Source organism: Dreissena polymorpha, chromosome 2 (assembly GCF_020536995.1).
Source record: "Dreissena polymorpha isolate Duluth1 chromosome 2, UMN_Dpol_1.0, whole genome shotgun sequence".
Classification (NCBI taxonomy): Eukaryota; Metazoa; Mollusca; class Bivalvia; order Myida; family Dreissenidae; genus Dreissena; species Dreissena polymorpha.
The window spans coordinates 119,099,278-119,126,083 of NC_068356.1; the positions used below are offsets into that span (position 1 = coordinate 119,099,278).

The 26,806-nt window shown below is 36.7% G+C and overlaps 1 protein-coding gene across 1 annotated transcript in view; it reads right to left on the reverse strand.

The window, feature by feature from the left end:
- Positions 1–365: 365 nt before the first annotated feature.
- Positions 366–26,806, reverse strand: part of LOC127868724 (WD repeat and FYVE domain-containing protein 3-like) — a 118,417-nt gene continuing 91,976 nt past the window's right edge. The window contains exons 54-71 of the mRNA XM_052410728.1: positions 23,804–23,858; positions 23,001–23,120; positions 22,607–22,724; positions 22,107–22,213; positions 21,399–21,552; positions 20,772–20,863; positions 18,936–19,148; positions 17,121–17,247; positions 16,368–16,522; positions 15,523–15,615; positions 14,868–15,101; positions 14,201–14,323; positions 11,138–11,197; positions 9,422–9,970; positions 8,247–8,415; positions 6,505–6,616; positions 5,522–5,719; positions 366–5,213 (exon numbers count right to left, since the gene is read on the reverse strand). Coding sequence (XP_052266688.1) covers positions 5,078–5,213; positions 5,522–5,719; positions 6,505–6,616; positions 8,247–8,415; positions 9,422–9,970; positions 11,138–11,197; positions 14,201–14,323; positions 14,868–15,101; positions 15,523–15,615; positions 16,368–16,522; positions 17,121–17,247; positions 18,936–19,148; positions 20,772–20,863; positions 21,399–21,552; positions 22,107–22,213; positions 22,607–22,724; positions 23,001–23,120; positions 23,804–23,858 — 2,815 coding nt within the window. The 3' untranslated portion in view covers positions 366–5,077. The remainder of the gene's footprint in view (positions 5,214–5,521; positions 5,720–6,504; positions 6,617–8,246; positions 8,416–9,421; positions 9,971–11,137; positions 11,198–14,200; positions 14,324–14,867; positions 15,102–15,522; positions 15,616–16,367; positions 16,523–17,120; positions 17,248–18,935; positions 19,149–20,771; positions 20,864–21,398; positions 21,553–22,106; positions 22,214–22,606; positions 22,725–23,000; positions 23,121–23,803; positions 23,859–26,806) is intronic.

Below are 26,806 nucleotides of genomic sequence, written 5' to 3' on the forward strand. Positions count from 1 at the left end.
CCACATTTGAAGCTATCTGCAAGTAAATTATGCAGCATGTAAGCATTCCTCTACAAACTTTTAAAATCTTATATTTATCTGTCACAAAATGAAAAGTAGTTTCTTGAAATATTTATCTTCGTCGTATCCAATGGTTAACAGTCTGTTTGTGATTGTTATCATGTCAGTAATTTGGACATTTTCTTCATTATTAAGAACCAAGAACTAAGTTGAAGAGTAATAACTTTCACAAAACTTTTCACAAGGTATGTCCATAACCTTTAATAACGGCATCATGCAAGCATGATAGTTAACTCAAACCTAATATAAACATGTTCACTTACACATGTACTTTTCTTGAAAAATACATTAAAATAAGCCTTCCGTCACAGTATAACTGTTTATTATCACATGAATGTGTAATAATTATAAAACAACATGTATGACAAATAATTATAAAACAACATGTATAACAAATTACCAGGACAATGTTTACCAATCAAGTTCATATAAAGATATAATTAGGTACACAAACAGCATTTTTCAAGTGAACCTTGTCATGCTAAAATGGGTCTTATGCCATATGCGGCCAGCATAGCTCCACACTACCCTGTGGAGTCTATGGCTATTAGAACTTAATATTGGCTATAAAGTCACAAAAGGTTTGCAGTCTAGACTGAGAGAGCAGGCTGGTCTAGAGCTACGCTGGCCGCTATGGCATTACACCCATTTTCAGACGAAGCGGGTCAAATAAATTATTTTGGTGTACACTGGTTTTTCATTTTGTTCATATACCGGTAATGGGAAGCATAACCAGTTTCCCGTACTACCACATTTTTGCATCTGATTGCAACTGCATGCACATCGGACATCATGTTGCCACCAGACATCTTTAAATATTATATGGTACTGACATTGACTGGCTGTTGTGTTCACTTATTCAATTGAATCAAAACAATTTTGCATGATTATACACATATCAGCCTAAACACTCAATTTCATAAACACTGAACTTAAAATCACAGCTATTTCTGCTTTGGATTTGTTATTAACATACACAGTCTTATAAAAACAAACATTTACAGTAAAATTGCATTTGCAAATACTAAACAAAGAACAAACAAAAGATATAATTATAGACATAGATAAGCCTAAGTGAATGTACTGATAATTCATAATTAGACTTAAATAATACATAAATCAAGCAAAGCTTAAGCCGATATATCATTATCAAAATAACCAACTGAGAATTCCATGATTAACAGCATACAGGTATTTCATAGAAAAGGTATTTAATTAGACAGAACTTATTTATTAAATGGCGTTGTATAAGTTTTTAAACAACTTGTAAAATGAGTGTAGTCACTTAAAGCAAAGGAAGTATAATTTTGTTTTAAACTCACCTGAGCAAGAAGTGCTCATGATAAGCTTTTGTTGTTCGTCTATGTTGGGCACTGTATGTTGTGCATTTTAACTTATTACAAGAAAAACCTATATAGGACACACTAAAATCATGAAACTTGATAAGAATGTTTATCATAATTTCTAGCCTGATTTATAATTTATGCATGGTGCATCCAAATCAAGGTTACCAGATCAAATCATAGAAAAACCTTTTTAACACTTTCAAAGCTGCATTCATGACTGAATCATTAAGAAAGATGCTTTATCTTGAAAGTATCTAGTTGAAGATTGAATCTTGGACATGCCAGTCAAAGAACAAAGTCACAGGGTCGAATCTTTGAAAAACCTTGTTATCACTCTATAGGCCAAAGTTTTGACTCAATCTTGATTGAACAAGGTAAGAATTTTATTTTGACAAGATCAAGCGCATTATTGAAAATACCCGTAGATCAATGTGGTAAATAACAAGGTAAGGCGGTCAAGTTTTTGAAAATAGATGTACCAAAAATCTGGGTGACAGCTTTATGAAATCATGGCCCACTTGTTTGTTTGAACTATCAATCACAGTTTCAACCATCTTAATTTCAAGCCAAATGTTGCAAAATACAGTTAGAACAAATCCTGATAACAATTACTATAAACTTCAAAAACATGTTCAATAGGAAAAAGTGAAATTACAAACTGGCAGTTTACAATATTGCACAAAAATGATTGCTTTTCCGAACAGACCACAGCAAGTACACATCTGTAGATTTTGGCAAGCCTCTCGCTACCTCAGTTCTAAGCCTCGCATGATAAACTTGATCTTTATCCAAAACTCACATAATATTCTCTATTAATCAGTACACATTTACAACCAGATAGTCATCCTGTTAATGGTCAAACTATCGCGTTGTCGCAACATTTCATCAATTTTCTCAAGTTGAAGTACATGTGCTTCGGCTCTATATCAATAATCTCTTGTTTAATGACTAGTTGAAATGAGCACATTATTTATATCAATTACGACATACTTTTAATGGACATTTATTCATTTGAACAATAAATACTACAGATAGACATTACAAGTTTACAACACATTTATGGAACACTAATAATCACATCCAGTTTAATTTATCATTTAATTAAAGTTTAAAACTTACATACCCTGGTTACATATTTTAAGGTTTTGCTTACTATCACATTGTACTACAAGGTTTTTTGCAAACAATTTTATAGCAAAATTGTGTTATTTAAGTGAAATGTTACGGTCAATTTCTTATAGGTCATTAATTTCATATAATATTTCGAGATTATTAATTTAATAATTGTACACCACATGTTACTTGCCTGATCAACTACTTAATACCTTAAAATTTGTACTTATACCAAAACCAAATTCTTAATGAATATACATGTACATGTTGAATTGTACTTTATTAAAATCTATCATGTTTTATATGGGGCTTCAAGTATATAAATGTTGAATTGTACTTGAATAAATCAATGGTGTATTATATGGCAGTAAGTGTGGAATGTTAAAATACTGTGCTTACATCTGTCAAAAGATCAACTAATGTTATAAAATTAACCTACAGTGACAAAAGATATTACAACTTGCACTTGGACAGCAATTACATTGACATACGCTATGTCCAAATGTGTCTTGTTCTGAGAAAACTGGGCATAATGCATGTTCGTAAAGTGTCGTCCAAGATTAGCCTGTGCAGTCTGCACAGGCTAATCAGGGACGACACTTTCCACTTAAACTAGAATTTCAGTAAAAAGGGACTTCCTTTAAACGACAAGAAACCATCGGAGACCGGTGATGCTCCCCAAAGGTTTTTTTTGTCACAATATTGCACTATATATTCAGATAAAAGGAAACGTCTTGAGGGCACAGTAGTTGGGGGAAAAGAATTTTTTTATATAAAATTTCAAAGGGCCATAACTCTGTGAAAAATTATCCGACCAGAACCCGCTGATAATATGCACATTTCCTCTTGGTAGTGAAGCTTCCCATAAAGTTTAATTGAATTCCGGTCATTAGTTGCTGAGAAATAGCCCGGACAAAAATTGTGCACGGACAGACACACGGACGGACAGACAAAGCGGCGACTATATGCTCCCCCCAAATTTTTTAGGGGGAGCATAAAATATACAATTAAAGCGTAAAGTGTCGTCCCAGATTAGCGGACTGCACAGGCTAATCTGGGATGACACTTTACGCACATGCATTATGCCCAATTTTCACAGAACAAGACACAAAAGTTTCACAATCTGCATCACAGATCTAGAGGATTTAGAGTAAAACTCAGCAAAATCATTAACAAAAACAAATAAACATGGAATAGGAAGAAAATCTGAAAGTTTGAAAGACTCAATAAACTCAAAGCCCATTCTGCACCATATAACTAAAGTAGCATAGTTAAGACAAGCCATGACCATGTTAAACATGTTCACATTTCCCCCTTTCCTAGCTGTGTGATTTGCCCAAAATTTGTGTTGTGGAGAAAAGTATTGAAGCATTTCCATTATGAAATAACCAATTTGCTCCAATACAATATTAAGCAAACAAAGCATAAGGTATGATTGTAAAAGTATGGAAAAGCATGGTGATGATATGCTATCTGTTACACTGATCATGACTGAAAACCCTAAGAACATACTTAGTTTCAGAGGAAAAATATCAACAATTTAAATCTCATATCCACAATGGTCCTAAAAGGTGTCTACATTTGAGACGGGGATGTACAAGCAGAAACAGTGCCAACTCATCTTATTCTTTACCTGCATATTAATAAAATTCAGTGTTGGAGTAAAAAACATATAGAAAAGACTAGTAAATATTTATGAAACAAGCAAATTCCTTGAATCAATATTTCCGCCAAATAAATTGTATCGATGAATTGGTTCTAATCTCTTGGTATACAACTACACAGTATAATCCTTAAACAAAATAATGAAGTGTAGGGTAATAGTTTGTATGCATTATAATTCTCCTGATTGATATCTATAAACCCATGAAGTTTCATGTTGAAATCTTGTAGCTTATCTGAGATACATGTATAGCCCTGAAAAGTTATATCATACAAAAACAACAAAGGGCATTAACTCTTTTTTTTTCAGCCAACTATAGCATTTGTTGCATTATAAAAATATGAACTACAAATACATATCTCCCCCGCACAGATCACCTGCAGCTGAAATTAAAGTGATACAAATCCTTGTCAACAATTTTCCATAGTAGATCTGATTACTTTTTAGGACATGTTTGTAGACAAAAAAATCTGATCAACCAATTTTAGTTGCAAATGTGGCTTTTTCAGTCCTTCAAAGTGGAAGCTTCATAATTAAATATTTCTTAAAATTTTAAATTATGCTATGGTGAGATGTAATTGCCATAATATTTACACTAAATGAAATGTGTTTTTAACAACATAATATTCAGAGTCAAGCAGTGCTAGCATGAGCATTTGATGACAAATGAGTATATAGTTCATTTATCAAACACAAAAACATCAAGAAAGTGACACATATCAAGCCACTGACTTTCCATGTTATTATACCTCGTTGGGATGTTTGAGTCTTTCTTATATTCACTACTACAGCTCTATAACTATGGTACATCCCTATCCAGTACACTCTGACAACCTGTGAGACATTAACAGATCTGCATCAGTCCATTCTCCACACACAACCTGTATGATTGTTATCATGATTGCACTGGCCATCTCTTGCTGTCTGCATTGATAGCATGCTGGGTTTTGATCATGTTATAGCAGGGCAGACACACTCGCACTGGCTTGCGGATACGCAGACGTCGGATCTCTGTTTCATACCGACTGCACCTGCAATATCAACAGAAATAAACCTTTATGAACTGGGATAAATTTTCCATAAAGAAAAAACTATAGTGATGTTTAACAAAAACTGAACAATTAAAAGGAGACACATGAGCGATCTGCACAGAGGAAAATATACTATACCCCTTTAAAAGTTACCAAAAGCCAACAGATATGAAAATAAAAGAAAGAGTATGAGATTTATGCATATAAACATAAATATTTAACAGGAAACCATACCTCTGTATTAATTAATCTGTAGGGTACACACAATCAAAAGAGTACAAACAATCTTGGAAAGCAAGCTGACATACTTTGAACAGAAGACCTGTCCACAGTTCCGGCAGTGATGCTTCCTCTCTGAGAATGAGAAGCGTACTCCGCACTGCAGACATGTCTCTGCTCCGTCATCCTTGAGCCAGTGGTCAGCTACGACTCTTCCTGGCTGGTCAGTGACCGTCCAACTGAAGATACGGCCTCGCGCATCCCCAACATACACTGTCTTGTGGTCTCTGAGTATACAGTGACATGTTTAGAAAAAAGTTGGGTTTTTAAACACGCATTATATTTTAAATATTACACTTATGTTTTACAATTTTTAATGAAATGACAAATACTGCATTTCTTGATTGTTTACTCATGGTTTGTGGCTATACGGGGCATGATGTGAACAAAGTAACAATAGTAGAGGATCACTATTCAAGTTGCACACCAACTTATATTAAACCACTAAACCTTGTTGTTTGAGAGAAGATTTCAAAGTGTTATATACTTTATAAGTCTATAAACATTATATGACCATGGGGAGAAGCAAGTTTGACCCCCAAGGGCATTATTTGAAAAATAACTTAGTATTGGACCACTAAAAAATTGTTACACACAGATTATATTTAAAAAAACACCCGACCCTTGCATTTTTAGAGAAAGATTTTTAAGTTTTGATTTTCAAAACCTAATCTAATAATAAGCTCAGGTGACCATCATATGCAGCTAATAAGGATTCAAACAACCAAGAAAAAGAATTATTCCTGTAAAGTTCTTAAAATCTACTAAGCGGTTTAGCAGGAGATGAAGTTGGAACGCAAAGTTTATGCTGACGCACCATACATGACAATTAATGACAAAAGGCCGCCTAAAATCTCACACTCTTCAATTTATTAAGTACCTTCAATCCATCAAATTAAATAGTTTTTTGCACAAAACATGTTGTATGAATTCATTTTGTTGTATGAATTAATTTCTAAATTCTGAAAATGATGATACACAAAACCAAATCAGCTACACAAAGCCAAATCACCTTGCTATAGCTACAGCCGTGACAGCGGCAGGATCCTTGTTGTCCTTCCTCTCAAAGGCCGTGTGCATAGTCAGCTTGCTACGGAACACCAGCTGTCTCTGCCACTTGAAACCTGCACACACACATCAGTAACATATCACTTAGAATGTTATAGAAAATACATATCAACTTAGTGAGACATTTTTATGAAATATACATGAGAAGCACCCTGGGTATACAGGGCTTTATGCATGTCTGCTCAGACTAAGCAGGGACAACACTTCACACTTTTATGGTACTTTTAGCTTCTTCCAGGCAAGCATCTTCTTCGTTAAAATCCAGTTTAAGTGGAATGTCTGTGAGCTTGTACAGATTGCACATGCTAATCAGGGACGATACTGAGGCAGATCATTAAGCCTGGTTTCCACACAGAGGGGCTCATATTATAATTCAGAGGTTCATATAAAATATTTATCAGCTTAGTTATTTAATACTTCATATCAAAAATAATTGTATCAGGTGCACAATTACAGCATAAAAATTAATAGAATAAACTTACCTTTACTATTCACACATTCAGGGAAAAAGCTATCATGCACAGTAAGCAATGGTAGCTGTACAGTTACTAAAAACTACAGTCGATACATGATGGCTCGATCTGATTTCTAATAAACTTTTGTTTACAAACAAGTCTGCAGTACATTGTCACCTCCAGTTGAAGAGAACACATATGGCTTAAACTCCATACTACTTTGTATTACTTTCTGCTTTTGAATTAATAATAACCAAATATATACAAATACAATCAAACAAATATCATATAGTTAATTATATCAGCACGTTTTAACGTAGCACATTTTCTGGTAACACAGACAGCTAAGGAACAAAACATGCATCAGCACTATATACACATCATTTACATATGAGTGAGTGCCACATTTATTGATTGATTTATATTTTTTTAAGAATAACATTGTCAGTCTGTGTTGCGTTCCTTAGCTGTCATTGTGCAACGAAGCTTTCTATCACGTCCAGTTGGCATTGAACATGCTGTGAGTTTTCGACTCCTCCAAATAATTTGTAATTACATCAATACAAAATGTCATCTTTTACTCAAACCAATTAACGACCAAGTCGATGACATGTTTGCAACAAGTGTTAAATTAATTATTGAGTGCCTTAAATCAAGCAGTCCTAATTAACAGTTTATGCGACCCGAAGCAAGTTTAAGGGATCCAAACAAAAGAATGTGTAAAAATTGTAATTGGGACTGTGAAAACAGTTCGAGCCAACCGATAATTCGAGCCTAGCGAATTTGAGCCATCCGACAATGTTTTATATCAATACATAGCAATAAAAAATCGGTGCTTTGATGAGAGTTCGAGCCAACCGGAAATTCGAGCCAAGCGAGTTCGAGCCATCAGGTTTCGACTGTATTTGTTTTCATACAACAATTTAACTAGCAAAAGAAAACAGTATAATTTTTTTTTATTACTTTGTGAAGCCTTAAACTTTTAACTCATGCTTAGATGTACAGTTCAATTACAGCTTATATGTTTAGTACATGCACCTAGAACAAATATCTTGTAGGGTATTAGTTTCTGTTTATAACATTATGCTTTGTGACCTCATTTTTTCAGCACATATACAAACAAATTCATTTATAATACACATTACAACTCATGCGTAGATTAATTTAGTTCATAATACTCTCATGAATAATTTAAGAGTTTCTTTGCAAGATCAGTTTTTACAGCATCTACCTTCTCGCAGGGTATTCTTTGTCCTCTTTTTATATTTGCGCACTATATCATCTGCTGTTTTCACCTCACAGTCTGTGATCACTTCAAAATCTGAGGAAATGGATCGCTTGGCATCGTGATCTGGGTCAGACTTCACCTCAGCTTGGCTCTGACTTCCTGATACGCTAGGCTGAAATGTACAAACGAGTTACACTAGGCTGAAATGTTCAAAATAGATACGCTAGGTTGAAATGTACAAACAAGATATGCTTGGCTGAAATGTATGAACCAGATATGCTAGGCTTAAATGTACAAACCAGATATGCTAGGCTGAAATGTACAAACAAGATACGCTAGGCTGAAATGTGCAAACAAGATTTGCTAGGCTGAAATGTACATACAAGATATGCTAGGCTGAAATGTACAAACTAGATATGCTAGGCTGAAATGTACAAACTAGATACGCTAGGCTAAAATGTACAAACTAGATAGGCTAGGCTGAAAGGTACAAACTAGATACGCTGGGCTGAAATGTACAAACAAAATATGCTAGGCTGAAATGTACAAATGAGATAAGCTAGGCTGAAATGTACAAACCAGATATGCTAGGCTGAAATGTACAAACGAGATACTCTAGGCTGAAATGTACAAACAAGACTTGTTTCCTTCAAATATTGGTCATTTCTGGTTATTTTAGCCTCAGTTTACATTATTCAACTGATAATTTAAATGTCTCTGAACATTTTATAAACGGTCAAGACAGTCAATTGGTATCAATATTTGCATGCCTGCTGCAATATATAATGGAGCTTTTATGCAAAGCAATGAAAGGTATCTTCCAAAAATGAATATAAAATGTAATTTAACCATTGATCAAATTTAAATTAAATGCAAAGATTTATTTTTTTCTACTTGTAAGACACAATACACAGTGACTGCCTAGCTTAGTCTTTTTATTAAATATGACAACATTTTCCATCTAAATTCCGCAAAACTACTAGTTTTTTCAACATGTGTCAATTCTTTTATAAATTTGTTGTCCTTAAACATGTTATTCATAATATCATAAAATAATTATTTAAACTATCCAGGAAGTTTGTTTGTAAGCCCATTGAAGGCTGGTTAACAAACAAAATTCCATAACACATTTAATAAAGGCTGGTATGCAATAAAAATGCAATGTAAATGCCACTCACTGTCTCCCCTATAGCTTCCTCCAAGGCCTCTGCAGCTGACGCCAGGGAGCCAGTCTCCACGGAGATGACACTGGCCACCTCTCCGTCCCCGCTGCCTGCATCCTCCACTGCCTCCCCTCCCAGGTCACTGACACTGCTCCCCCTGCTGAGGTTGCCTCCCCTGTGCTCACCCTCTTCCTCCTCCCCCTCACTAGCTATTGCACTGATTGAGTCCCGGCCTGTCTTATCCACGCCTTCCAACTTCTCAAACACTTTGGACATGTAGTGACTGTTACTATCTACTGATGAACCAAGTTCCTGGTACTTTGCAGTCAATAAGTTAGGATCTTTGAACTCACTTTTCAGTCGGCTCACAATCATCTCATTACCTTCATCGTAACTGTCACATGACATGCTCCGTTGCCGTGGATGTGGCACGTCAGACTGACTGTGTGTGATATCTTTACCACTGCTGACGGTGACCTTTGAAGTTGAGGTCGTGGACTTTTCTGTGCTGGGCACCACAATCCTTGTTTGATCAGGTACTTGCACGTAGTCTATGCTCCACATCTAAACAACAAATGAAATGTTACAGGAAAACACTTCTTAAGTTAATATCTTCAAGGTGGGTCATCAAAAATATGTTGTTGTTTTCGTATGCCTTTTTTATCATTAAAGAGAAAAAACTATAGTGGGACTGCAAGTATTGGTTAATATTAGTGTGCTAAATGAAGTATAATTCTGTTATTGCCTATAAAATAAATAACTACAACACTTCTTTATAAAACGATCATGAAAGTTTTAAAGTAATAATTGAACAAGGGCATGAACGGGATATGTATGCATGTCAAAAAAACAAACACCTTATCTGGAATGTTTGATGAAGATTCTGTAAAAAAGGAAAAGGTTAAGAGAGTTGAAACAGTGAATCTTCATTTTTTTGTATAAACAAAAGGCAATAACTCGGAAGAGTCGTTTGCATTATTGCCGTGTTAACAAAAAATTAACGTTTTTTACTCTCCCAAGCGCTCATGAAAATATTTTATTTCTAACTGTACTGCTACAAAGTTTCACAGTATAGCCCTGAAACCAAACTCATATTCTTAATGTAACTACCAACCCATGGGAAAGATGTGGCACCTCTGACATCTTTGCTGGTGACGTAATACTCCATGTGCGATTCTTATAAATATTGCACCTTGTTTTGTGAAGTAGGCGACACAACAAGTTTTTGATTGGTTGAATTTTATTGGTTTTAATCCTTGTGATGATCGTTAATTGAAAGCTGGGAACTAGACAACCATTGCATGTTCCATGTCAAAATTTTATGTACAAGTCAGCAGAACACTTGGCTGTTTCAACGATTCCTATACATGCATAACTTTAAGAGGATTAGTGTAACTTGTTGTGATGTTTGTGTTTTAAATTGTTAATTCATATTGTCATCTTGTATGAACCGTTAAGAGTTCTTATGATTGAGTTTTTTGTTTAAAATTACAAGTTATGTTTACAAAAAATCACAAAGATTTCTCCACTTTTAATATAAAGTCTTACCTTATGTTTCAATAGAAAAGGTTTAATATTTTTATTGTATTAGGAATTGTTCAACATTGTGAATGCCATAATGATAAAAATAAATGCTATACAAGGTATTTTCTATGGGTTAAGATAAACAACAATGCCATGCTCAATCATCTAACAATGAATTTATTGAAATAAAATCAAGAGAGAACAAACCCTGACAACTCCATCTGAACTGCCTGTGAGAATGACGTTGGCACTGTCCCACTCCATCATCTGTAAAAACAACAATAATAGAGAATATTACATGTACCTCCTTTTGAAAATTATATTATTCACATTAAATGCCAATGCCCATATGCATACTATGTCATCCTTTTGTGGAAACAATGCTTTTGTCTGACAGGCTTGTAACCATCAATTGATCAAAATGTGTTAAAAACAGGTAGGACAACTACAGAATACATACAACACCTTAATCAGTCAACAGGTAGGACAACAACAGAATACATACAACACCTTAATCAGTCAACAGGTAGGACAACTACAGAATACATAAAACACCTTAATCAGTCAACAGGTAGGACAACTACAGAATACATACAACACCTTAATCAGTCAACAGGTAGGACAACTACAGAATACATACAACACCTTAATCAGTCAACAGGTAGGACAACTACAGAATACATACAACACTTAATTAGTCAATTATTAATGAATTTTACATGTACTTCATAAACAACAAGGGCTGTTTGTAAAACATTCATGCCCCCCATATGGGCTGTCCGTTGTAGTGGCAGCCATTGTGTGAATACGATTTTTGTCACTGTGACCTTGACCTTTGACCTAGTGACCTGAAAATCAATAGGGGTCATCTGCGAGTCACGATCAATGTACCTATGAAGTGTCATGATCCTAGGCAAAAGCTTTCTTGAGTTATCATCCGAAAATCATTTTACTATTTCGGGTCAATGTGACCTTGACCTTTGACCTAGTGACCTCAAAATCAATAGGGGTCATCTGCAAGTCATGATCAATCTACCTATGAAGTTTCATGATCCTAGGCGTATGCGTTCTCGAGTTATTATCCGAAAACCATTTTACTATTTCGGGTCACCGTGACCTTGACCTTTGACCTAGTGACCTCAAAATCAATAGGGGTCATCTGCGAGTTATGATCAATCTACCAATGAAGTTTCATGATCCTAGGCATATGCATTCTTGAGTTATCATCTGGAAACCATTTTACTATTTCGGGTCACCGTGACCTTGACCTTGTGACCTCAAAATCAATAGGGGTCATCTGCAAGTCATGATCAATCTACCCGTGAAGTTTCATGATCCTAGGCGTATGCGTTCTTGAGTTATCATTCAAAAACCATTTTACTATTTCGGGTCACCGTGACCTTGACCTTTGACCTAGTGACCTCAAAATCAATAGGGGTCATCTGGGAGATATGATCAATGTACCTATGAAGTTTCATGATCCTAGGCCCAAGCGTTCTTGAGTTATCGTCTGACAACCACCTGGTGGACGGACCGACAGACAGACCGACCGACAGACCGACATGAGCAAAGCAATATACCCCCTCTTCTTCGAAGGGGGGCATAAATATAAAAGCATGGCATTATGTTGTACTCTAACTACGTGACAACTGACACAACACTTCAGTTGACAATGGTCAAATCATGTGACAAATCTATTTTTATTTATAGTAAAAACTGAAAGGTTTGAAAACAGGTACTTTTTGATTTGACCGCCATGAAAGTTGTACATGATATAAAAAGATATTGGATACTTGTGCAATTCATATAACACAAAATATTATTTTTTATTTGTGCAAATAATATATTTGACCAGCCAAAGGTTAAGAAGTTTTAGAAAAAGTTTGTTCAGGATACTAATGAGTATTCTTTTCATAATATCATATTATGAACAATCACTTAAATATTTAAGGGCAATAATACCATAAAAAAGAGTAAATCTCAAAAAATAACACTAGACCAGCAGGCCACAATGGCTCTTAAGTGCTCACCAGATTTCAGAGTACAACAATTATTGAAAACTTGATCTGAAAATCTAGTGTGTTTTTTATCACACTCGACCCTGATTGCCTTTGAATTATGATAATAAACATTCTGACAAAGTTTCATCAAGATACAGGGCCCTCTCTTGCCGCTAGGGGAAGCCTTCCACAGCCCTCATGAGAGGGAATTTCGTGTCGTTTTGGGCAAAAAGGGGAATTTTAGAAGATCTTTTCACCAACCATTCAACACCTAAAATTGCTATATTTTAATGTGATTTACATAAATATACATTTAATCAAAGGTTAGTAGCACCATACCAGCTGGCAACATAGGTATAAAAGTTAAAAAAAAAAAAAAAAAAAAAAAAAAATTTGAGGGGGACTTTTAAGCTGAAAAAGGGGAAAAAAAGTATACTTATTTCATGGGAGAAGCCACAGATATTCGGCGGTAAAAACGGCCAAACCAGGGCCCTGAGATATAGTCATAAATGTGGCCTCTAGAGCGGTAACAAGGTTTTTCAAAGATTTGACCTGATGATCTAGTTTTCTTGACCACATGAACCAGATTTAACTGGTATAGATATTAAGATAATTATTTTGACAAAGTTTCATTGTGGCCTCTGGAGTTGTAACGAGCTAACACTTGAAAACATATCGTCATATGCAATACACCATGCCGGCAGACATAGGGTGACCACATAGCTCTGTATGAGCACTTCCTGCTTTGATGAGCTAAAAATGCATTTCTGCATGGGGATTTAACAATACAGAATAACTTGAGCCTTGCCACAAACATGATTAAATACATGTACGTATCTAAGTGGTAAAGGGTTAAATACATATCTAAGTGGTAAAGGGTTAAATACATATCTAAGTGGTTAAGGGTTAAATACATATCTAAGTGGTAAAGGGTTAAAACCTCTTTGTCAGCTATATTCAAGGGAAAATAACTCAGGAAAGTGTGCATTACTGAGAATGGCAAGAAATGTCCTGCACATCTACATTTCATAAAAATAACATATTTTAAATAAAGAAATAATTAATTAGCTTCAGAAACTTATAACATTCTATCCAGACAGAAAAACTGATGGAACAAAAAACAGAGCATATATGGTTGTTGACTGAGTCTGATATGGCAAATGAGAAGGAGAAGCTTACCATAATTGTGCAATACTGGCATAATACATAGAAGTATTAGTTTGTATGTTGTATGGTATGTCGGTGATTGTGGTATGGCAGTCAATCTTACCTGAGACATGGCCACACACAGTATCTGGTGAAGGCGCACTGAAGCAGTGTTCACACAGGCAATCTCATCCCCGTTGATAGACCACACATGCAGGTAGGTCCCTGCACAGGAGGCTATGTCACCCTAACAATATACAACATCCCGCAAGCATAAACATATGAGCCACGTTCTGAGAAAACTAGGCATAATGCGTGTGCGTAAAGTGTCATCCCAGATTAGCCTTTGCAGTCCGCACAGGCTAATCAGGGACGACACTTTACGCACATGCATTAAGCCCAATTTTCTTAGAACAAGACACATATGAGCCCTGCTCTGCAAACACTAGGTTTTATCATGTGCGTAAAGTGTGGTATTAAATAAGTCTGAGCAGTCCAACAGGCATAAGGAACAAAAATTTCTGCTTTTATGTTGTTTTTTGTTTAATGAAAGTCTCTTCTTAGCGAACATCCAGTTAAGGTGGAAAGTGTTGTCCCTCGTGCTATTCGGGATGACACTTCACACACATGCATTGAGCCCCATGTTCTAAGAGCGAGCCTGGTATTGAACATTGATTGTTAAGTGTTGATTTTTTATTACTTGTGATCACATGCACATTTTTCATGATGGCATCAATAAAGTAAAAATAACACTTATTACAAAGTTCTAAATTTTTCTCTAAGCAACTGACCGTGAGCTCATTGATTGTGACTGCAGCCACGGGTGCAGTGTGTCCCCTCAGCTGTCGTACATACGTCAGCTTACTGAGGTCCCAGATGATGCAGGTCCGGTCCCGGGAGCCACTCACAATGAAGTTGTACCCCGGAGATACAGCCACACATGTGACTGGCTCCGTGTGCCCATACAGTGGCTGCTTGAGATTGACACGCTTCTCCTTCAGATTCTGTTCCCATACATTGACAACCTGGGGGAGAAGCAGACTCTTGTTTGAATACGTGGCTTTAATATCCATCTTGTTCTTAACTTTGTATTTAGGTATCGGATAATTAATGGCTATTTTATAAATATAAGGAGATGGAAATGTTTATCAATAAACTTAAGATTTTCATAGAACCAATTACAGGAAATCAATAAATGAACAGTAGTCAAGAAGCAAATGAATTTGGGCAGTTGTTAATCTTAAGAGAAATTTTATCTATTATGTGCACACTTCTTACTTCCTTGAAAATTCTAGGTATGTTTATGTTTTTAAATACTTAATTGAATATCTAATGAATGAACATTGCTTTGTTTCAATCTACTAAACCACATGCAAACTGTTTATTGTTTCAACATAATAAGATTGTATATGAATAATAAACAATTAGACAAACATGTATACTTACACAGCTTGTTCCCCCAGTAATGAACACTTTGGAGTTAGGACAGACAGCACATAGTATTTCTCCATTGTCTAACCCTTCATAGATAGAGGTAGCCTATGGAACAAATAGGACAGGTAAACAGTCATACATCGTTAAAGATGAGAAAGTTCTATAATCAATATTTAACTAAGGTAAACAACTTGAAACAGGTTAACAAAAAGAAAATAATCACTCATACATATACACAATTGTAAACAATAATAACAAAACATGTTAATAGTGTGCTTGTGTTTCGTTTTTTCATTTAAAACAAAATGTCTACATCTGTTTATTATTTCTTATGATTTTTAGCTGCAATATATAACCATAACAAACAGCAATTATAATACACCCCCAGCAGTCACAGTGGGGAAATTTATGGTTCCCATCTTGCAAACGGGACGTTGTAAGCTTGATTCCAGCATTAGTATAATTGACGTGATCTTCTCCAAAAAAAAACAAGTACTGGTTAAACACAAGATACTAGACTCAACTGTTTCAATATTATGAAAAAAATGCTTCAAACACAATCAAACTTGAAAAATAGCATATAAACTACAATCAACTAAACAATCTAAATCATTTCCCAACCAAAAGCTAAGTGATAATGGCTATATGCAATCAACATAAAACCAGAACAGCCTTCAAGTAATTCACAGTCTGTTCAGGTTAAATGCTGTTTGCAGCTCATGATTAGCTTAAGTGTTGGAAATGAAGGCTTTAAACTTGAATGTAGTCAGAAAGGTCTTTAATTTAATTAGATTTTCTAATGCTTCATAGTGCGTTTCTGAGTGAAATAAAGTCAGTGCTTCCTGACCATGCCCCACCTTCTCAGACTCATAGTTTCCAATGCGCACTGAGAGGTCCGAGTATCCCCAGGCGAGGTACTTGCTGTAGGTGGTCGGTATGAGCACCTTGTTCTGCTCCACTGCCAGCACTGCACGCTCTCCATGCAGGATCTGACCTACCGCTGTTTTCAGCTCTAACCAAGGATAGGAAAATTAGTCTTTCTCTTGGAAAACAGGGCTAAATGCGAGTGCATAAAGCGTCGTCCCACATTAGCCTGTGTAGTCTGCACAGGCTAATCAGGAATGAGATTTTCTACTCTTGTGCTTTTTTTCGTTCAAAAGAAAGTCTATTCTTAGTGAAAATCAATTTAAACGGAAAGTGTTGTCCCCTGTGGAGACTGCACAGGGTAATCTGGTACAACACGAAGCACATGCATTAAGTAAGCCCAGTTTTCTCAGGAAAAGGCTCTTATTATTATAATTTTTTAACAGTGGAATAATTATTTACCTGAAATCAACAGATGATAAGACTTGACCTTTTTGTTTTTGGCAAGTTGCTACTAAGTTTTTTTCATTTCAGAAATTTTTTTTTAGACACAATCTAGTAAACTATTAAATACCATGATTGCCTTTGATTTATACAAAACCCTTTTTCCATGTTATTTCAAGGATAACTGTTATATTGAATATGACCATACAAGTATTTATGAATGGCAAAAACCTTTTTCCATGTTATTTCAAGGATAACTGTTATATTGAATATGACCATACAAGTATTCATGAATGGCCTACCTTTGACCTTCTGCATGTTGGGTTTCAAGTTGTCCACGTTGTGAAAGAAAAGCCTGTCAGCAAGTGATGTGGACAGTTCCAGTCCTCGAACACTCAATTTTTTCTGGGGGTGGGCACGTCTGAACAACTGAAAGAGCAGAAAAAATGCCATGCACACATGCGGAGCACAAGGCAAGCACACACACTGGATATTTAAGATCTAGTTGACTACATTGGGATGCTCCAACATTGTATAAATATTAAATACAAAAATAAACATCCCTCGTACATTTTTTACTTTAAACATTAATGAAAATAATAGAAAGAGCTATTTAAGGCTTCATCATTGGAGACCTATGAAAACTTTAACCAAAACGACAGAAACAAATTAAACAAGGGCTGTTTGTAAAACATGCATGCCCCCCATATGGGCTGTCAGTTGTAGTGGCAGCCATTGTGTGAATACGTTTTTTGTCACTGTGACCTTGACCTTTGACCTGAAAATCAATAGGGGTCATCTGCAAGTCATGATAAATGCACCTATGAAGTTTCATGATCCTATGCCTAAGTATTCTTGAGTTATTACCCGGTAACCATTGTCCTGTTTCGAGTCACTGTGACCTTGACCTTTGACCTAGTGACCTGAAAATCAATAGGGGTCATCTGCGAGTCATGATCAATGTACCTATGAAGTTTAATGATCCTAGGCAGGTTGTTTTTTTTGGCCTGATTTTATAGCCCAAATTCGGCTACATTCCCAATCGCAAAAAGTATACTTTTTTCTTAACCAAATTTTCAATTTTCTAAGTATAAAAAGGGCACATATTTTTGTCAAAATGCACACCAGAGTTATCTAACTTTGCCTGCCCAGTCCCCTCATGATAGTAAGTAAGTGTACCAAGTTTGAGTGCAATAGCTTTGATACTTTATGAGAAAAGTGGACCTAAACACAAAACTTAACCAGACGCTGACGCAAGGTAATGACAATAGCTCATAACTTTTTTCAATTGACCTTGACCTTTGACCTAGTGACCTGAAAATCAATAGGGGTCATCTGCGAGTCATGATCAATGTACCTATGAAGTTTCATGATCCTAGGCATAAGCGCTCTTGAGTTATCATCCAGAAACCATTTTACTATTTCGGGTCACCGTGACCTTGACCTTTGACCTAGTGACCTGAAAATAAATAGGGGTCATCTGCATGTCATGATCAATGTACCTATGAAGTTTCATGATCCTATGCATAAGCCTTCTTGAGTTATCATGCGGAAACCATTTTAATATTTTGGGTCACCGTGACCTAGACCTTTGACCTAGTGACCTGAAAATCAATAGGGGTCATCTGCGAGTCATGATCAATGTACCTATGAAGTTTCATGATCCTAGGCATAAGCGTTCTTGAGTTATCATCCAGAAACCATTTTACTATTTCGGGTCACTGTGACCTTGACCTTTGACCTAGTGACCTCAAAATCAATAGGGGTCATCTGTGAGTCATGATCAATGAACCTATGAAGTTTCATGATCCTAGGCATAAGCGTTCTTGAGTTATCATCCAGAAACCATTTTACTATTTCGGGTCACCGTGACCTTTGACCTAGTGACCTCAAAATCAATAGGGGTCATCTGCGAGTCATGATCAATGTACCTATGAAGTTTCATGATCCTAGGCCTAAGCGTTTTTGAGTTATCATCCAGAAACCATCTGGTGGACGGACATATGGACCGACATGTGCAAAACAATATACCCTTCTTCTTCGAAGGGAGGTATAAATATTACACAATACTACATATAATGTGTTATGGTTTTATTCAAAATATTTTTACTTTGTACCTGCTTAGGAATCTGCCCGAAGTTGTTGATGAAGCCTATAGTAGCGTTTTTCTTGAGGGGGTCATCAATGCTGTCGATGTCAACGTTTCCCTCATAGAAGAGGTGGTGGAACACATTGACGGCTTCCACAGCGGCCTGCCCCTGCTGCTTGTAGCCAAAGATCAGGTCTATCCACTCATGTAGGTGGGCGCTCACATAGTCTGACTCCAGGGCCTGGTAGGAAGGAGTGAACATATGTGTCTTGTTCTGAGAAAATTGGGCTTAATGCATGTGCGTAAAGTGTTGTCCCAGATTAGCCTGTGCAGTCCGCACAGGCTAATCAGGGACGACACTTTCCGCTTTTATGGTATTTTAAGTTTCAAGGAAGTCCCTCCTTGCCGAAAATCAAGTTTAGGCTTTAAGTGTCGTCCATGATTAGCCTGTGCAGACTGCACAGGCTAATCTGGGATGACACTTTACGCACATGCATTATGCCCAGTTTTCTCAGAACGCGGCTCATATATAAAACATAGATAGGAGCCTTGCTCTGGGAAAACAAGGCTTGATGCATGTGCAGACTGCACAGGCTGATCTGGGATGACATACTTGATGCATGTGCAAACTGCACAGGCTGATCTGGGATGACAGACTTGATGCATGTGCAGACTGCACAGGCTGATCTGGGATGACAGACTTGATGCATGTGCAGACTGCACAGGCTGATCTGGGATGACACTTGATGCATTTGCAGACTGCACAGGCTGATCTGGGATGACAGACTTGATGCATGTGCAGACTGCACAAGCTGATCTGGGATGACATACTTGATGCATGTGCAGACTGCACAGGCTGATCTGGGATGACATACTTGATGCATGTGCAGACTGCACAGGCTGATCTGGGATGACATACTTGATGCATGTGCAGACTGCACAGGCTGATCTGGGATGACAGACTTGATGCATGTGCAGACTGCACAGGCTGATCTGGGATGACACTTGATGCATGTGCAGACTGCACAGGCTGATCTGGGATGACAGACTCGATGCATGTGCAGACTGCACAGGCTGATCTGGGATGACAGACTTTGATGCATGTGCAGACTGCACAGGCTGATCTGGGATGACACTTGATGCATGTGCAGACTGCACAGGCTGATCTGGGATGACAGACTTGATGCATTTGCATACTGCATAGGCTGATCTGGGATGACAGACTTGATGCATGTGCAGACTGCACAGGCTGATCTGGGATGACACTTGATGCATGTGCAGACTGCACAGGCTGATCTGGGATGACAGACTTGATGCATGTGCAGACTGCACAGGCTGATCTGGGATGACACTTGATGCATGTGCAGACTGCACAGGCTGATCTGGGACGACACTTGATGCATGTGCAGACTGCACAGGCTGATCTGGGATGACACATGATGCATGTGCAGACTGCACAGGCTGATCTGGGATGACACTTGATGCATGTGCAGACTGCACAGGCTGATCTGGGATGACACTTGACGAACATGAATTAAAGAGACAGGCTTATAAGGAATACATTGTTTAAATTAATATACTTACAGACTAATAAAACAACATGATGCTTAATCATTTTGCTAAAAAAGTTCAACATTTTTGTCCTAACCATCAGAAACACTATGTTAAATGCCTACAATAAGAGTAAATAGACCAACATATCATGACTCTTGAAAAGAATAGTAGCAATTAACTTTAAATTATTGCCACATTAATATTTCAAGCTGTAATCTTCATAACAAATGTCATCATTATTTGTAGGTGATTAATTTAAGATACATTTGATGTCCAGCTTAGCTGTAAAATATCTGCTATGGCTACCAACCTCTCTGTGGGCCCTGATAAATTCCCGCGGGTCTCCCTTGGCCCAGGGAGGTAACACCACATCATCCAGCTGCACACCACTCTGCTTGCTACCTGCAATCAGATGAGTCTTGTTCTGGGAAAACTTGGCTAAATGCATGTGCGTTAAGTGTCGTCCCAAATAAGCCTGTGCAGCCAGCACAGACTACTCAGGGGCAATACTTTCCGCCTAAACTGAATTTCCGTTTAGAAGAGACTTCCTATAAATTAATAATAATATAAAACTGCACAGGCTAACCTGGGACAACATTTATCGCAGATGCAATAAGCCCAGTTTTCTCCGAAGAGGCTCCAATAGAGAAGTCACAGGAAATCAATATGATCAAAAAGACGTTTCAATACAAAATGATTGATTGAAATGGATATATTATCCTATAGACTGTTTCTACGTAGACTGAAATTTAATGCCCCATATATCAATGAATTACTCTTACAAATTTTCATTATTCGTTAACCATCTGGACTTTATGGGCAAGAATCTAAAACTAAACAACCCACACTGATAATTTCAATGCTTTCTACAAAACAGATACAGGTATCACTATTATATAATATTATATGCACAAAATATTTATTTACAAATGTGTACCTAAATCAAAACTATTGGAATTGAGTAACAACTCGGGCAAGTAGAAGAACTCTGGTATTAATTCCTTCACATCAGCCATGTTGTTCTTAGAGGCTGACAGCCAGTTTTCCTTCACACTGTGGAACATACGGTCTGCAAGGTCAAAATGGCCGCCCTGTGAAAGTAAGATATACCCTGTAATATTAAGACAACAAATGTGTGACTAGACCACAGAAACACAAGCTAAATGTAATTGGACAAAGAAATAAGAGCAATGCACCAGATATTATGTGAATAAACTATTGGAATAAGTGCACACATGTCAAATTCAAGTATCCACGGTGACCTTTACCTTTGAGCATGAAACATGGTTTCAGCGTGACATGTCTTCTAAATCTTATTATCATTACGGCCACTTAATCTTAAAATCTATAAAGAACTATGAAAACAAGGACATGACACAAACACAGGCATGCATAACAGACATAATTTCATGTTTGCAGACACACACACACTATATTATGGTAGGCAATAAACAGATGCTTAAGAAATGAATGTAATAGCTACCACATACTTTAAGATCTGATAAGACTTGATGAGCTGCATCATGCAAAAATGGGTCTTATGCCATATGCAGCAGAATGTGCAGGCTGTTCTTTAGCAACGCTGGCTGCATATAGTATAGACAATTTTGTGTAATGTTGCTCATATACAGCCTATGTGCCTCACCTGCAGATTAAGGAATGTCTGAGTAAAGGGTTCCAGTCTGACCAGGTAGGAGGCCACAATCATGGCTGAGGAGTAGTGGGTCCCATAGTGGTATGGTGGCGTCTCACCTGCAATAAGAGTCTGATTTATGATAAGAAGTAGATAATAGAAACAATATCAGTGAAATAAAAGTGTATCTCATTCAATGTGCTGGAATACTTACCTGTTGATGTCAACATTAGTCTAATACAAGTTAAAGTATAATAAAACATTTTTCAATAAAAACCTGATTTTCACTGAGAAACTTGTGTTTTTGTTCTAATCATGTAGTATATTCATGCATTAAGGTATATGCCACATTGATTTATTCATAATAACGTTCAAAACACAAAAAGTACGATCAAACAATTTCCATTTTATATATTTGAAGAACCATGGAGAACACTTTGTTTGATAGATTTTTGGTATTATATGCGAAAACACTTTGTAACTGACAATACTATTGATAATAACATTCTTACCTTGTGGGTCATCCCAGTCTTGGAACCTCTTCTTGAAGTGTTTCAATCTATCAGGTGTCTGAGCGCCCATGGGCTTGGACAGGTCACGGAATGTATCCCCCTTGCTGAGATCTAGCTCCTGATGTGATTCAATACTCACATGTTATCAACACATCAAGGATTGAATGTAAAACTAGCTTATCTGACATTGATATCTTGAGTACTAACATCAGCTTTACGTTCATCCCTTCAAAGTCAATATTGTAAGTTCCAGATAAAATATTAAATCTTTAAAGCCGTGTGTCATCCAAAATGTGAACATTTCTATAACAAATTGGAGACAATGCAGCAGAAATCCTAAAACTATATGCCCAAAATGCATATAAAGGTTCAGAAAGTTTTCCAACAGCACTACCTCTGAATCATAGTCAGCGAGTATCCATGGAAACACAGGGTACTGCATGAGGTCATTGTATGAGCGGCCAGCCAGGGTGTTCAGATGCATCAGGTACTGAAAGTTGTTGATCTCTCCTCTCTGCAACATCACAGCCAAGCAGGATTTCATATAATGTGACACAAATCATGCAAAATGGGCCTTAGCCCTTTACCACTCAGAAGCGTATTTTCACACCTTAATAGTCCTTTTGAAAACAACATTTAATTTAGGACCTTTCATAATAGATTCAAGTTTTAAAGGCTTCATTTCCAACCCTAAGATACTAATATGCAGCAAACAGCATAAAATCTGAATATCTGGGAGTTACTGGCATGCTGTTCTGGATTTAAGCTGGCTGCATACTACCATTTTCACTTTGCTTCTGAGGGGGAGAGGGTTAAGACAAATCTGAGCAGCGCAGATTGAGATATGCCTATGCATATTGTATACTCTTGCGAGGAGTCCTGATGTCCACTAAAGAAAACACCAAACTGTGTGTGACTTTATAGCGGATAGGGTAGCTACTGCCCAGACAATGCAAATGAGCATGCTGGTCTTCAGCTAAGCTGGCCGCACATAGCATGGTACCCATTTAAGGTAGACGCAGCTCATTCCAGATGTCTATAGTAACTCTAGAGTTTTGTTCACATATATATAGGCAGTGACAAATTTAACACTTACGAACATTTTGGAAAAAAAATTATTATTAGGACTAACACAAATATTTAAGTGGCCTGTGGATGATACATATAGATCAATTGATATAAGCTCATCTTAATTACCTCCCACCTCTGTGTCACTGACTTCTCTCCTATTAAACTGCTGATCAGACCAGTCCTGTAATGAAGAAATAACATTAGCCTGCAAATGTCATTTAAATTAAACAGCAGTAAACTTAAGTTTTCATTAAACCCTTTAAATGATAACTCATTATCAAAATTAAACAAGACAAGCAAATTTGTTGAATTATTATACCCCGCCAAATACATTTTATTTAATGTTGAAATCTTGTATCATATCTGAGATATAGCCCTGAAAAGTTACATCATACAAAAACAACAAAGGGCAATAACTCTTATTTAAGAAAGTGTAGGGGTATGGTTCTTAAGCACAGCACTTCTCCTCATTGATATCAAAGCACCCAGGAAGTTTCATGTTTATACATGTATCTTGTACTGTACCTGAGATATAGCCCTGAAAATTTATATCATACAAAAACCACAAAGGGCAATTACACTTGTATAAACAAGAGCACCGCCTTGCGGGTGCAGACCGCTCATCTATTTTTCTTTTTAAAGGCAGGGTTTTTTTTCCATTTTTGGGGAAGATAGCCCATGGCTTTGGAATTGGGAATTTTATCGGCATTTTCATGTAATTGGGAAAATAAATTCATTAGCCTTGTTTTTCCCACACGCAAAGTTCACAGATAAGGGAAATACTAAATTTGATATAACTCTTAATAATCATTCAAGTTAAAAGAACAAAATCATATAATACTTTGTTAGATGTAATTGAATTAAAATTGAGATAAAATACGCATTAGACACTTCCTAATTAAAAAAAAAATATTTTTTTTTTTTTTTTGGAAATTGGGAATTTTTTGCCACATTTTGGGAAAAAAGTATACTTTTTGGGATTGGGAACATAGCCGAATTTCGGCTATAAAATCGGGCCAAAAAAAACCCTGAAAGGTGTAGGGATCTATCTCAATTTCAATCACAAAGGATGGAGGGGTGGAGTGGAGAGGGGTGTATAGTGTGGGGGTGTGGTCATTTATTACATTATCTTCCAAAAATGCAAACAAAATGCAAAAAAAAAATTATTTTTTTTTGGGGGGGGGGGATTCTTGGGTGGGATGGTTGGACGGTATTTCAAAAATAAAATAATAAAAACAAAAATTTGTGTTTTTTAACCATGTTTGAAAAAAACAAGAGATGTGTTTGTCAGAAACACAATGCCCCCTATTGCGCCGCTTTGAAATCTTTTTTTTTTCTTTTGACCTTGAAGGATGACCTTGACCTTGAACTTCCACCACTCAAAATGTGCAGCTTTATGAGAAGGCCGCTTTGAAATATTATTTTTTTGACTTTTGGCCTTGAAGGATGACCTAGACCTTGAAGAATGACCTTGACCTTGAACTTCCACCACTCAAAATGTGCAGCTTCATAAAAAACGCCGCTTTGAATTTTTATATATTTTTTTATACCTTTGACCTTAAAGGATGACCTTGAAGGATGACCTTGACCTTGAACCTTCACCACTCAAAATGTGCAGATTCATGAGAACGCCAGTTTGATTTTTTTATTTTTTATTTTTACCTTGAAGGATGACTTTGACCTTGAACTTCCACTACTCAAAATGTGCAGCTTCATGATAACACCGCTTTGATTTTTTTAGTATTTTTTTGACCTTTGACCTTGAAGGATGACCTTGACCTTGAACCTACACCACTCAAAATGTGCAGCTTCATGATAACGCCGCTTTGATTTTTTTTTTTACCTTTTACCTTGAAGGATGACCTTGAAGAATGACCCTGACCTTCCACCAATCAAAATGTGCAGCTTCATGATAATGCCGCTTTGAAACTTTTTGTTTGTTTTTTGAACTTTGACCTTGAAGGATGACCTTGACCTTGAAGGATGACCTTATACTTCCACCACTCAAAATGTGCAGCTTCATGAGAAGGCTGCTTTTAATTTAATTTTATTTTTTGACCTTGAAGGATGACCTTGAAGGATGACCTTGACCATGAACTTCCACAACTCAAAATGTGCAGCTTCATGAGATACACATGCATGCCAAATATCAAGTTGCTATCTTCAATATTAAAAAAGTTATAGCCAATGTTAAAGTTTTCGGACGGACAGACGCCATATATTTGACATTTGACCTTGAAGGACGACCTTCACCTTTCACCACTCAAAATGTTCAGCTCCATGAGATACACATTCATGCCAAATATCAAGTTGCTATCTTCAATATTGAAAAAGTTATGGCCAATGTTAAAGTTTTCGGACGGACAGACACCATAAATTTGACATTTGACCTTGAAGGATGACCTTGACCTTTCACCACTCAAAATGTGCAGCTCCATGAGATACACATGCATGCCAAATATCAAGTTGCTATCTTAAAAAGTGAAAAAAGTGATGGCCAATGTTAAAGTTTTTTTCGGACTGACAGACAGACTGACTGACATACTGACGGACAATTCAACTGCTATATGCCACCCTACCGGGGGCATAAAAATTATTTTTTTGGGGTGGGGTGGGGGGTGGGGGTATAGTGTGAGGGTGTGGTGGTTATTTATTAAATGATCTTTAAAAATTTTCTTTTAAATTATGTGGGGGATTGAGGGTGATAGCATGAAAGTATTTAAAGTTCAAAAGCAATAGCCTTGATACTTTAGAAGTAAAGGGAATCTAAACACAAAATGTAACCATATCTTCAAAGTTACTAAGTCAAAAAAGGACCATAATTCGGTAAAATTACAACCAGAGCTATGCAACTTGTCCTTTACTGTCCCCTTATGATAGTTTGCGAGTGTTCCAAGTATGAAAGCAATATCTATGATACTTTAGGGGTAAAGTGGACCAAAACACAAAACTTAACCAAATTTGCAAGTATAAAGGGCCCATAATTCCGTCAAAATGCCAGTCAGAGTTACATAACTTTGCCTGCACAATCCCCTTACGATAGTTAGTAAGTGTTGCAAGTATGAAAGCAATGGCTTTGATACTTTAGGAAAAAAGTGGACCTAAACACAAAACTTAACCAAATTTTCA